Source organism: Bos indicus, chromosome 11 (assembly GCF_029378745.1).
Source record: "Bos indicus isolate NIAB-ARS_2022 breed Sahiwal x Tharparkar chromosome 11, NIAB-ARS_B.indTharparkar_mat_pri_1.0, whole genome shotgun sequence".
Classification (NCBI taxonomy): Eukaryota; Metazoa; Chordata; class Mammalia; order Artiodactyla; family Bovidae; genus Bos; species Bos indicus.
The window spans coordinates 5,815,350-5,828,397 of NC_091770.1; the positions used below are offsets into that span (position 1 = coordinate 5,815,350).

At 47.0% G+C, this 13,048-nt stretch overlaps 1 protein-coding gene across 2 annotated transcripts in view; it reads left to right on the top strand.

Annotated features, from left to right (window-relative positions):
* The window catches only part of NPAS2 (neuronal PAS domain protein 2), a 199,286-nt gene that overhangs the window by 95,821 nt on the left and 90,417 nt on the right, over positions 1-13,048 (top strand). For both annotated transcript variants that reach the window (XM_070798303.1, XM_070798304.1), the window contains exon 3: positions 8,842-8,990. In XM_070798303.1, the coding sequence (XP_070654404.1) occupies positions 8,842-8,990 (149 nt within the window). The remainder of the gene's footprint in view (positions 1-8,841; positions 8,991-13,048) is intronic.

Below are 13,048 nucleotides of genomic sequence, written 5' to 3' on the forward strand. Positions count from 1 at the left end.
GGCAAAATATTGACGAATCACGTGTCTGACAAAGGACTTGTATCCGAATACACAAATACACTGCCTTACATCAACAGTAAGGAAACAAACAACTCAATTTAAAAATGGTGAAAGACATGAATGGATGCTTCACCAAAGAGGATACACAGATGGTGGAAAAGTACATGAAAAGATGTTCAACATCATTAGCCATTAGAAAAATGCAAGTGAAAGCCCAGTGAGGATTGTCTACTGCTGAGTCACCTGGGAAGCCCTGCACATCTCTTTGACGAGCTAAAATAAAATGTACCGACCATACCAACTCCCCTTGAGGATGTTGGAACATCCGGATCATGCCTGCATCACTTGCAAGAGGTAAAATGATGCTGCTGCCCTGGAAAACAGTCTGGTGGTGTCTTAGAAAGTTAAACATCTGTGTGATCCAGCCATCCTTCTCCCAAGTTACTACAGAGAGCTGACCTCTTACATTCACCCAGAAACCTGCACACAAATGTTCATAGCTGCTGTGGGAAACAATCTGAATTGCCTTAAGCAGGTGAACAGATAAGCCAGCTGTGTTATTGATACCCATGCAATAGAGAGCTACTCAGCAGTGAGAAGGAGAAGGTATTGGTAGGTGCAGCAACTTGGATGAACTGGGTAGAAGCCAGCTCAAGAGGTTACCTGCTGTCTAATTGTGTTTGTACGACATTCCCGAAAAGAGAATGCAGTGATGGAGAACAGAACAGGGGCTTCCAGGGGTTACGGACATGGAGAGAGTGAAGGAACTTTGGAGGGAATGGTAGAAGGGGGTGGGAGAGTGCAAGGGCTCCATGGCATGAGCACCCAAGCACACCTCCTCCCCCACTTCCTAGTCATGAACTTTGGCAGTTATTCACCCTCTGGGTACCTCAACTTCACCTGTGAAAGGGGAATGATAACAGATCATTGTGCGGATTAAAGGCATAATGCATGTAAAGCCCTTAAAATAGTGCTGTTGCTGCTGCTAAGTCACCTCAGTCGTGTCCGACTCTCTGCAACCCCAGAGATGGCAGCCCACCGGGCTCCCCCATCCCTGGGATTCTCCAGGCAAGAACACTGGAGTGGGTTAAAATACTGCTATTACATAGTAAGTGCCCAGACAGTGTTAGCGAGGTCAACAGTGTCCCCTGGGAGAAACCAGAAACGATAGAAAGATAAGACTGGGGCGCGCTGAGCACTGCATTCAAATCAAAGGTGGAGGCTTGTATCAAGGTGTATTTAACACACACACACACACCCCTTCCCTTCCTCCCAGACCACCTCCCTGTCTCTCTTTCTCTCTGTCTCTTAAATTCAATAAAAAGAAGACAGACAACACATCTGAAAAGTGGGTGGAAGATTTGAACAGACACTTCTGAAAGAAGATACATGAAAGAGCATTAAACACAGGAAAATACGTTGAGCATCACTCATCACCAGACAACTGCCAGTTAAAACCACAGTGAGCAATGGATGCATAGATACAGAGAGCAGACTTCTGGACACAGAGCGGAGGAAGGAGAGGGTGAGACAATGGAGTAGGGTGGAAGCGCATACACTACCGTGTATAAAATAGATAGCCCATGGAAAGTTGCTGCATGACTCAGGGAACTCAAATCAGGACTCTGTGACAACCTAGAGGAGTGGGGAGGGCTGGGAAGTGGAGGGAGATTCAAGAGGGAGGGGACATATGTACATCTAAGGCTAATTCATGTTGATGTATGGCAGAAACCAAACCAATATTGTAAAGCAATTATCCTTCAACTAAAAATAAATAAAAGAACAACCACAATGAGATAATGTTACATGGCTAAAGTGAAGAAGGATTGGCAGTGCTAAGTGCTGGCATGGATGTGGAGGGATTGGCAGTGCTAAGTGCTGGCATGGATGTGGAGCCATAGAACTCTCATACATTGTAGGTAGAAATGCAGAAATAGGAGAGCCACTTTGTATAACTGTATAGTACTGTCTTACAATGTTACACAAACACTTAGCATGTGAAAGTCGCTCAGTCGTGTCTGACTCTTTGCGACCCCATTGACTGTAGCCTGCCAGGCTCCTCTGTCCGCTGAATTCTCCAAGCAAGAATACTAGAGTGGGTAGCTGTTCCCTTCCCCAGGGAATCTTCCCAACCCAGGAATTGAACCAGGGTCTTCTGCATTGCAGGCAGATCCCTTACCAGCAGAGCTACCAGAAAAGCCCTACACTTACCATCAGATCAGATCAGATCAGATCAGTCGCTCAGGGCTGATCTCCTTCAGAATGGACTGGTTGGATCTCCTTGCAGTCCAAGGGACTCTCAAGAGCCTTCTCCAACACCACAGTTCAAAAGCATTAATTCTTCAGCACTCAGCTTTCTTTATAGTCCAACTCTCACATCCATACATGACCACAGGAAAAACCATAGCCTTGACTAGATGGGCCTTTGTTGGCAAAGTAATGTCTCTGCTTTTGAATCTGCTATCTAGGTTGGTCATCACTTTCCTTCCAAGGAGTAAGTGTCTTTTAATTTCATGGCTGCAGTCACCATCTGCAGTGATTTTGGAGCCCAGAAAAATAAAGTCTGACACTGTTTCCACTGTTTCCCCATCTATTTGCCATGAAGTGATGGGACCAGATGCCATGATCTTCGTTTTCTGAATGTTGAGCTTTAAGCCAACTTTTTCACTCTCCACTTTCACTTTCAGCAAGAGGCTTTTGAGTTCCTCTTCACTTTGTGCCATAAGGGTGGTGTCATCTGCATATCTGAGGTTATTGATATTTCTCCCGGCAATCTTGATTCCAGCTTGTGTTTCTTCCAGTCCAGCGTTTCTCATGATGTACTCTGCGTATAAGTTAAATAATCAGGGTGACAATATACAGCCTTGACTAACTCCTTTACCATAGGACCCAGCAATTTCATACCTGAGTATGTACCCAAGAGAAATTTATGCGTATGTCTATACAGAGACAGGGAGATGGATGTTCAGAGCAGCATTATTCTTTTTGTTTAATTTTTATATGATTTTTAAAGGTTTCTTTCCACTTACAGTTATTTCAAAGTGTTGGCTATATTTCCCATGTTGTACAATCAGAGCCGCATTATTTTATTAATTTAATTAATGGCTGTGCTCACTCTTCACTGCTATGTGCAGGCTCCCTCTAGTTGTGGTGAGTGGGGACTACTCTCCATTGTGGTGTGCAGGCCTCTCGTTGCAGTGTCTTCTCTCGTGGAACAGAGCTTCAGAACTCAGGCTCAGCAGCTGTGGTGCATGGGCTTAGTTGTCCTGAGGCATTTGGGATCTAACAAAATCAGGGATTGAACACATGTTTCCTGCATTAGTGCGTGGATTTTTAACCAGTGGACCACCAGGGAAGCCCCCAGCATTATCTTAATACCCCCAAACTGTAAACAGCCCAATGAACTACGAATTGACAGTCAAAAGGAATGAAGTATTAATATATACAATAACATGGATGAAGGAGATCAGCCCTGGGATTTCTTTGGAAGGAATGATGCTAAAGCTGAAACTCCAGTACTTTGGCCACCTCATGCGAAGAGTTGACTCATTGGAAATGACTCTGATGCTGGGATGGATTGGGGGCAGGAGGAGAAGGGGACGACAGAAGATGAGATGGCTGGATGGCATCATTGACTCGATGGACGTGAGTCTCAGTGAACTCCAGGAGTTGGTAATGGACAGGGAGGCCTGGCGTGCTGCGATTCATGGGGTTGCAAAGAGTCAGACATGACTGAGCGACTGAACTGAACTGAACAGTGACCGCAGACCAGGGGTTTCCCAGGGCTGTGATCCAGGGCAGATCAACAACAAAGATGCAGGAGGAAACTTTTTAGGATGGAGGAACTATTTTACAGCTGAATTTTTGTGGTGGTTATGGTGGCTCAGATGGTAAAGAATCTGCCTGCAATGCAGGAGACTTGGGTTCAGTCCCTGGGTCAGGAAGATCCCCTGGAGAAGGGAATGGCAACCCACTTCAGTATTCTTGTCTGGAAAATTCCATGGGCACAGGAGCCTGGCGGGCTACAGTCCATGGGGTCACATAGTCAGACACGACTAATACTTTCACTTTTCACTTTCAGGCAATTACTAAGATTCATCAAACCACAAATATAATATGGATGAGTTTCACATAAATAATGCCTCAAAGGACAGAACAAATCCTAAACCTGCTTGGTTAAGTGTCTTTCAACCTGTTTTCCTGATGCCTTATGCCCGGTGGTCTCAGGGCCTGCCAAAACAGGCCTCCTTTATCAGAAATAAGGTCATTTAAGGCTTTTTTTTTCCTGCTTGGCTCAGAGCTGCGGATCCAACTGACACTGACCGATTTCCAGTGGGCACCATCGTGTGTCCCAGGCGGAAGCTGACGGAAACAAGCTTGTGTTCCTGTCACTAATGATATAAGCCGTCATCATGGGCTCTGCCAGGCTGTGTTCATTGTCATTACACCCATTGAAGAAGAGAACAGAGTTATAATGAGCCGGGTGTTATCCGCTCACCAATAATTTATAATGGGCAAACCAGGACAGGAATAGAGCTTTTTTTGGCTAAGGAGGTTGCGTGTCGCTCTTCAAATCTAGGCTGAAATTTTATTTATAATGCATAGACAGTCACTCAGAAAGTTAAAGGCTCCTTTGTTCCCTCTCATGTGTTTGAACACCGTGTTTTACCCTGGACTAGCACAAAGGCCCCTCGGCATCTTACCATTGCACCTGCAGTCAGTCTGTGACTGGGAGAGAGCGTTCCTGGGGATAGGGACTCAGCTAGAAATGAGGCCTCTGTAGAAACGCCTAGAGGACTTTGGGCCCTCCCAAAACTCTAAGGAGAGACAGGAAGGAGGAAAAGGTCAGGAACAGGAAGAGACCCTTAGGTAAGGGTAGCGACCATGTGCTTTAGGTGAACTTTGAAGAATTGCCTTGGGTGCTATCAGGAAACATCCCAAACTGAGATGAAATTAGCAAAAGGTGATGTATGAACAGGTGCGTTGAAATCAAGACAGGTCGAGGGACTTCCCTGGTGGTCCAGTGGTTAAGAGCCAGTGCAGGGGGCCGGGGACATGGGTTTGATCCCTGGTCTGGGAAGATCTCACATGCCGGGGAGCAACTAAGCTTGTGCGCCACAGCTGCTGAGCCTGAGTGCCTAGAGCCTGTACTCTGGAACAAGAGAAGCCATGGCAGTAAGAAACCTGTGCATGCACCTGGAGAGTAGCCCCAACTCGCCACAACTAGAGAAAGCCCACACGCAGCAGCAAAGACCCAGAACAGCCAAAAACTTTAAGAATAAAAAGGACAGGTCGTGTCTAATTGGGTAGCAAGAAGCAGAATGTTTGTGACCATCACAGTGTCCAGGGAAAGGGTATGTAGGGTGTGTGCCTAGGTTTCCAAGCACTCTTGGGGGAGCCCGAATCTATGTGGATGCTGACACCTATTGGTACCTACCCCAAGGCAGGTGAATCCCTCTAAGGGGAACCCACTGGGTTGTCACAAGCCACCAGCACCCTCCAAATCACTGCAGATGGTGACTGTAGCCACAGACTTAAAAGATGCTAGCTCCTTAAAAGAAAAGCTATGACAAACCTAAACAGCATATTAAAAAGCAGAGACATCCCTTTGCTTGACAAAGGTCGGTATAGTCAAAGCTATGATTTTCCCAGTAGTCATGTATGGATGTGACAGTTGGACCATAAGGAAGTCTGAGAGCCAAAGAACTGATGCTTTTGAACCGTGGTGTAGGAGAAGACTCTTGAGAGTCCCTTGGGCTGCAAGGAGATCAAACCTGTCAATCCTAAAGGAAATCAATCCTGAATATTCATTGGAAGGACTGATGCTGAAGCTCCAATATTTTGGCCACCTGATGCCAAGAGCCAACTCATTGGAAAAGACCCCGATGCTGGGAAAGAGTGAGGGCAAGAGAAGGGGGCGGCAGAGGATGAGATGGTGGGATGACATCACTGGCTCAACAGCTAAGAGTTTGAGCAAACTCCGGGAGGTAGTGAAGAACAGGGAAGTCTGGTGTGCTGCAGTCCACGGGGTCTCAAAGAGTCGGACACGACTGAGCAGCTGAACAGCAGCAACCACCAGCATCCTGTCTGGGCCACACATTGGCCAGTGACCTCCTGGTGGGTGACTAGCTGCCCCAGGCACCTTCATCCTGGGCCCCAGGGTGCCTGGACCAGAAAGAAGACTGAGTTTGATGGGCCCTGCAGCTGTGGTCCCTGTTCTCTCACTAAACTGACCTTCTGGAACAAACCCATCTGGGCTGAATGTGGGAGGCGTGGGTCCGCCTTCCCAGACCGGATGAACTTTAAGTAAGCTGGCCGTGGAGGAGGGGCTTGACCTGCGGAGCTGAGAGCTGGCCCCGGGCTGTGATAAGCCAAGGATCAAGGCCTCTGGGACAGCCCTGCTTCCCAGGCTGGTACAGGTGGTTGGGGGGGTGGCGGGGGTGGGGGTGGGGGGTCTTTGTTTAACAAAGCAGCCCCTGCAGCCACGGTTTCCTCTCCAAGTTCCCGGGACCCTTTGGTCCTCAGAGCCTCAGTGGGAAGATCCCTCAAACTGAGGGGCTTCACGTTGATTACTTCTGTAGTTGTGTGGTGTACTGTGTCATTTTTTAAAAAAATATACTCTATTTTTAGGACAGTTGTAAGTTCCCAGCAGGATTGGGTGGAAGGACACATGCCCTCTTTTTCCATATGCCCTCTGCCTGTGTATATGCACAGCCTCCCCTATTATCAACAACCCCCAACAAGGGTGGTCCATTTGCTGCAATTGATGATGCCACATTGACAGGTCATTATCCCCCCAATACTTTCGGGCTCACTCTTGGGACTGTACATTCTATGGGTTTGGGCAAATGCATGCACCGTTGTGATATCATACAGAGCGGTTTCCCATCCCTAAAGATTCTCTGGACTCTGTTTTCATCCCTCCCCCTCAGCCCCTGGCCTACTGATCTTTTCACTTTTGCCATAGTATTGCCTTTTGCAGAATATCATAGAGTTGGACCCTTGAGTCTGGTGACTTTTTAGATTGGCTCTTTCACTTTGTAATGTGCACTGAAGTTTCCACCATGTCATTTTTTAAATTAATTAATTTAGTTATCATTTTTGGCTGTGTTGGGTCTTTGTTGCTGTGCACAGGCTTTCTCTCATTGCAGCGAGTGGGAGCTATTCTTCCCAGGCTTCTCCTTGCAGCGGTTTCTCTTGCTGCAGAGCACAGGCTCTAGAGCACATGGGCTTCGGTAGCTGTGGCTGCCGGGCTCTAGAGCACATGGGCTTCGGTAGCTGTGGCTGCCGGGCTCTAGAGCACATGGGCTTCGGTAGCTGTGGCTGCCGGGCTCTAGAGCACATGGGCTTCGGTAGCTGTGGCTGCCGGGCTCTAGAGCACATGGGCTTCGGTAGCTGTGGCTGCCGGGCTCTAGAGCACATGGGCTTCGGTAGCTGTGGCTGCCAGGCTCTAGAGCACAGGCTCAATAGTTGTGGCTCATGGGCTTAGTTGCTCCTGAGCACTTGGGATCTTCCTGGATCAGGGACTGAATCCATGTCCCCTGTGTTGACAAGCAGTCTCTCATCTACTGCACCACCAGGGAAGTCCCACTGTATCATTTTAAAAAGGGTTCAGATACATTTAGTGGCTTGGCAGTCACGTGCAATCCCTGTCACATTGGCTCTGGTTGTTGGCTTGTGTGGCTTGTGGATGGTTTTGTGGGGGTGTGCCTGGACTCCCCAGTAGGATGATGAGCTCTGGAGCAGGGGACAGGGCTTGTGCTCTGGTGGTACTGGCTCTCTACTGGATGCTTGGGATGCCTCCCTATCCTTTGTGACTTGATACCAGAAGCTGGGTGCTCTGGGTTAGAAGGAACCTGGTTTGGGCTTGAGGATGGGCTGTTAAAGCAAACCCTTCAGGGCTATTTTGTACTGATGAAGAGTATGTCATTCGTTTCTGGAGTCAGAGCGTCTGAGCTCTGACTGTGGAGCCCATCTGTAAGATTTTGCATCTGAGCTTCCTAGGTGGCTCAGTGGGAAAGAATCCACCTGCCAATACAGAAGACAGTTCGATCCTGAGTCAGGAAGATCCCCTGGAGGAAGACATGGCGACCCACTCCAGTATTCTTGCCAGGAGAATCCCATGGACAGAGGAGCTTGGCAGGCTACAGCCCATGGGGTCACAGAGAGTCGGACGCGACTGAGCAACTGACTGACTGACTGACAAGACTCACTAATGCTGCCTTTCTTTGTGTCCAGTACTCTAGCATAACATTTTCTCTGTCCCCATCACCCAGCTCGGAAATGTGGCAAATGTTCCTTTCCCTGAAAAATTTCTATTGTTGTTTGTTTGTTTCTGTTTTTTTAATTAGAACCCTTATTTGCATATTTGTTTTTACTTATGTGGCAGCACCGGCTCTTAGCTGTGGTCTTTGATCTTGCTCACAGCATTCAAACTCTTAGTTGCATCGTGTGGGATCTAGTTCCCTGACCACGGATGGATCTTGGACCCCTGCATCAAGAGCACAGTCTTAGCCACTGGACCACCAGGGAAGTCCCTCCTTGAAAAGTTTTGATCAGATAATCTCAGCAGAATACCCTCTGACCTAAAGTACCTCCAGCCCATAAGAAAACCTTCTGAAAGTGGAATGTTCTAGTAACCTGTGCCTTTGCTGCAATGTGGGAGACCTGAGTTCCATCCTTGGCTCAGGAAGATCCCCTGGAGTAGAAGATGGCAACTCACTCCAGCTTTCTTGCCTGGGAAGTCTCATGGACAGAGGAACTCAGGGGACTACAGTTTGTGAGGTCACACAGAGTCAGACACGAGTGAGAGACTAACGCTTTCCCTTTTTGTGTTGACAGAGCTTCCCGAAACAAGTCTGAGAAGAAGCGTCGGGACCAGTTCAATGTCCTCATCAAAGAGCTCAGCTCCATGCTGCCTGGCAACACGCGGAAGATGGACAAGACCACCGTGCTGGAGAAGGTCATTGGGTTCCTGCAGAAACACAATGGTAACCATTACCCTCTTTCCGTTTTTCTTTCTCTTCCTGCCGTTTCCACTCGACGACTTTATCAAGTTGGCTTCCCTGGTGATTCAGATGGTAAAGGATCTGCCTGCGTGCAAGAGGCCGGGGTTCAATCCCTGGGTTGGGAAGATACGATGGAGAAGGGAATGGCTACCCACGCCGGTATTCTAGCCTGGAGAATTCCATGGATAGAGGAGCCTGGTGGGCTACAGTCTGTGGGGTCTTAAAGAGTCAGACAGGATTGAGCGACTAACACTTTCACTTTTCTCTCACTTTTATCCAGTTTGTCTTCCTGCTTGGTTCTCCCCAGCAAACCCGACCTCCTTGGTCATGAGTTTCCTCTTTCCAACACCCTTCACCCTCCAGAAAAACCCCATCTCCAGCAGGCTTGGGGTAGGACACGCCCCAAATTGCTTTCTCAGCCAGAGGGGCAGACTCAGGTAGCACCCAGCCCAAGCAGGGCAGCACCAACTATGGGAGCATCTTGATTAAAAATGTCTAGAGCAGTCCTTTTCATTCAGCCCTGCAGGCACCATGCCCAGGTATTAATTTCCCATTGACTTAAACTGTACTGATGGCTCCATTCATTTCCACCACCACCCCTAAAGTCTTTGGCCTTCTCAGCAACACCATGGGAAAAAGTAATCAAAAACACCTAACTGACTTAATGTCAAATCTGTTTTCTCAATGAGATGTAACTCACATAGCATAAATTTCACTACTTTAAAGTTTATAGCTCTGTGGTTTTTAGTACAATCTTTTCATGAGGTTGTACAAGCATCAACACTATCTAAATGTATTGTCCCCAAAGAAACCCTGTGGGGATTCCCAGGTGGTGCTAGTGGTAACGAATCTGCCTGCCAATGCAGGAGATGCAGGAGATGCGGGTTTGATCCCTAGATCGGGAAGATCCCCTGGAGAAGGAAATGCCAACCCACTCCAGTATTCTTGCCTGGAAAATCTCACGGACAGAGGAGCCTGGCGGGCTACAGTCCATGAGGTCACGAGGGTCGGAGACAACTTAGCGACTAAACCCACCCCATACACATGGAATCATACATTTCACTTAGCATCCGCATGTTAGCAACTGCCTGTGTTTCATTTCATTTTATGGCCAAATAATATTCTATTGTATGGATATACCATTTCATTTATCTGTTTATCTTTTGACAGATATTTGGGCATTTTCATCTGGGGGCTGTTAAATAATGCTGCTGTGTACATTCCTGTACTTATTTTTGAGTGGATATAATTTTCAGTTCTCTTGGGCATGTATCTAGGAGTGGAACTGCTGGGTCAAATGGTAACTCGGTGTTTAAGTTTTAGGGAAACTGCCAAACGGTTTTCCATAGCAGTTGCACCGTTTTACATTCCCAACAGCAGTGTGTGAAGGTTCCAGTTTCTGCACATCCTCACTAGTACTTGTTGACAGGTGTGTGTGTGTGTGTGTGTGTGTGTGTGTGTGCGTGTGCGTGTGTGTGTGCGTGCGCTTATTGTAGCCTTCCTAGTTGGTCAGAAGTGATATCTCATTGTGGTTTTGGTTTGCATTTCCCTAATACCGAATGATGTTGAGCTTTTCATGGACTTGATAGCAATTTGTATCATCTTCTTTTGAGGATGTCAGTTCAAATCCTTTGCCCATTTTTAATGTTTTTGCTGCTGAGTTGTAAGAGTTCTTCATACATTCTGGATACTAGACCCCTATCAGATACGTAATTTGCAAATATATTCCTCATTCTGTGAGTTGTCTTTTCACTTCTTTTTAAAAATATTTATCTATTGCTATTTTTGCTGCACCGGGTCTGTGTTGCTGTGTGTGGACTTTCTCCCTAGTGGAGAGTGGGGGCCACTGTGGTTGTGCTGTGTGGCTCCTTGTGGTGGTGGCTTCTCTCGGTGTGGAGCGCAGGGCTCCAGGGTGCGCAGCCTCAGTCGTTGCTGCACGTGAGCTCAGTAGCTGGTGACTTGCAGGCTTCAGAGCACAGGCTCAATAGCTGTGGCCCCTGAGCTTAGTTGCTCCATGGCTTTTGGGATCTTCTTGGAGGGATCAAACCTATGTCCCCTGCATCAGCAGGCAGATTCTTAAGCATTGACCCACCAGGGGAGCCAGACTTTTATAATTTTAAGCTATAATTTAAGCATTTAGATATAAGCCATAAATTAAACATTTAGATAGTTGGCCCATTTTGAGTTACTCTTTTGTATATAGGAAAAGGGAGGGAGTCAGAACTTATCCTTTGACCTAAGATTATCTAGTTATCCCAGCAGTCCACTTTAAAAAAATAAAAAACTTTTTGATACTTTATAAAGGTATAACTCACATACAGAAAATACAGAGTCATAACTGTATGGTTGAATTAGTCGTCACAGAGTGAATGCAGCCAGGAAACCAATACCCAGGTCACAAAATAAAAGCTTCCCCAGTAGATGCCCCTCAAAGATAATCTCTGACTGCTTTCTTTCCATCTTGCTTCCTTCCTCTCTTCCTTGTTCTTTCTTTCTTCGCTGGTTTGATGCTGCACATGGGCCTTCTCTTCGCGGTGAGTGGGGACTACTCTTCGTTGCAGCGTGCAGACTTCTCATGGCAGTAGCTCCTCTTGGTGCAGAGCGCAGGCTCTAGGCACACCCGCTTCAGGAGGTGCGGTGCTCGGGCTCAGTACTGTGGTGCACAGGGTAGTTGTCCCGCAGCATGTAGGACCTTAGTTCCTGGAGCAGGGATTGAACCCATGTCCACTGCATTGGCAAGGTGGATCCTTAACCGCTGGACCGCCAGGGAGGTCCCCTCTGACTGACTTCTAATACCAGAGATGGGTTTTTTCCCCTGTTGGAGCCTTATTCAGATGAAATCGTATATTATGAACATCATGTTTGTGTGATGAAGCCGTGTGCTTCCAGCTCGATGGCTAGTTCCTCTTTCTTGGTACCTAGTATCCCATTCTATGAATTTACAACTTGAATCCATCATTGAACTTACATCTTTCTCAAACTATCCTCTCTTCATTTTACTCCCCTTCAACCCTTTTACCTCTTGGTCTTTCCAGGTGGTGCTAGTGGTAGAGAGCCCAGCTGCCAATGCAGGAGATTTAAGAGACGTGAGTTTGATCTCTGGGTCAAGAAGATCCCCTGGAGGAGGTCAGCACAACCCACTCCAGTATTCTTGCCTGGAGAATCCAATGGACAGAGGAGCCTGGCGGGCTACAGTCCACAGACTTGCAAAGAGTTGGACATGATTAGAACAGCTTAGCACACACGAAACCCTTTTAACTCCTAGCATTGCCCGCTTGCCTGTGGATGGTACCAAAAAATTTAAGAACGGTTGGGAGGATTCAGGAACTATTAACAAGCAAGAAGAGCAGAATTCTTTATTTTTTCTTAATCATGACACCAAGCAACCAAGCATATTAAAGTCAGAAATGTCAGATTATTGAGGAGATAATTACAGTTCCTCTGTGCTTGCCATGAGGCTTCTCCTTCACTGAACATTTTCCCAGACAAGATGATTTCATGGGAGAGGGCACAGCTGGGACACTAGAAAGTTTCATTATACTTGTTATTCTTTTATTATTTCTGTCATAATTGTATATACCTATTACAAATGTGACAGTAATGATAGAGCCTCCTTTTTTGCCCCCCCGCAAAGCTGCCCAGGGGAGAGTAAAGAACATGTTAATTGCTTTTGTTAAAAATTGGGGGAGAACAATCAAGCCAGGATTGGAATAAAGTATTGCAGCAGCATTTGATTGCCCCTAATAGTTTAAGCAGAATGGTTATATATCCTAAATGATGATTTAGCTAAATGAAAGAGCAGGTTGGTTTGATTACCAAGATATTTTGTGCAAATTACTCAAACCGGGTCAGTGTCACCGAGAAATAGGACAGCTGGGATCAAGTTCATCCGTGTGACATTTATGCTGGGCTCTGCCCACTGTGGACTTACAGAATTGTCGGATCTGGTAGCTGGAGAGGAGGGGTCGGCAGAAATTCAGCCTGCCACCACCTGGAGCTCCTGTGTCCACCTCACCTTCTTCATAAGACTGAGCCCTACC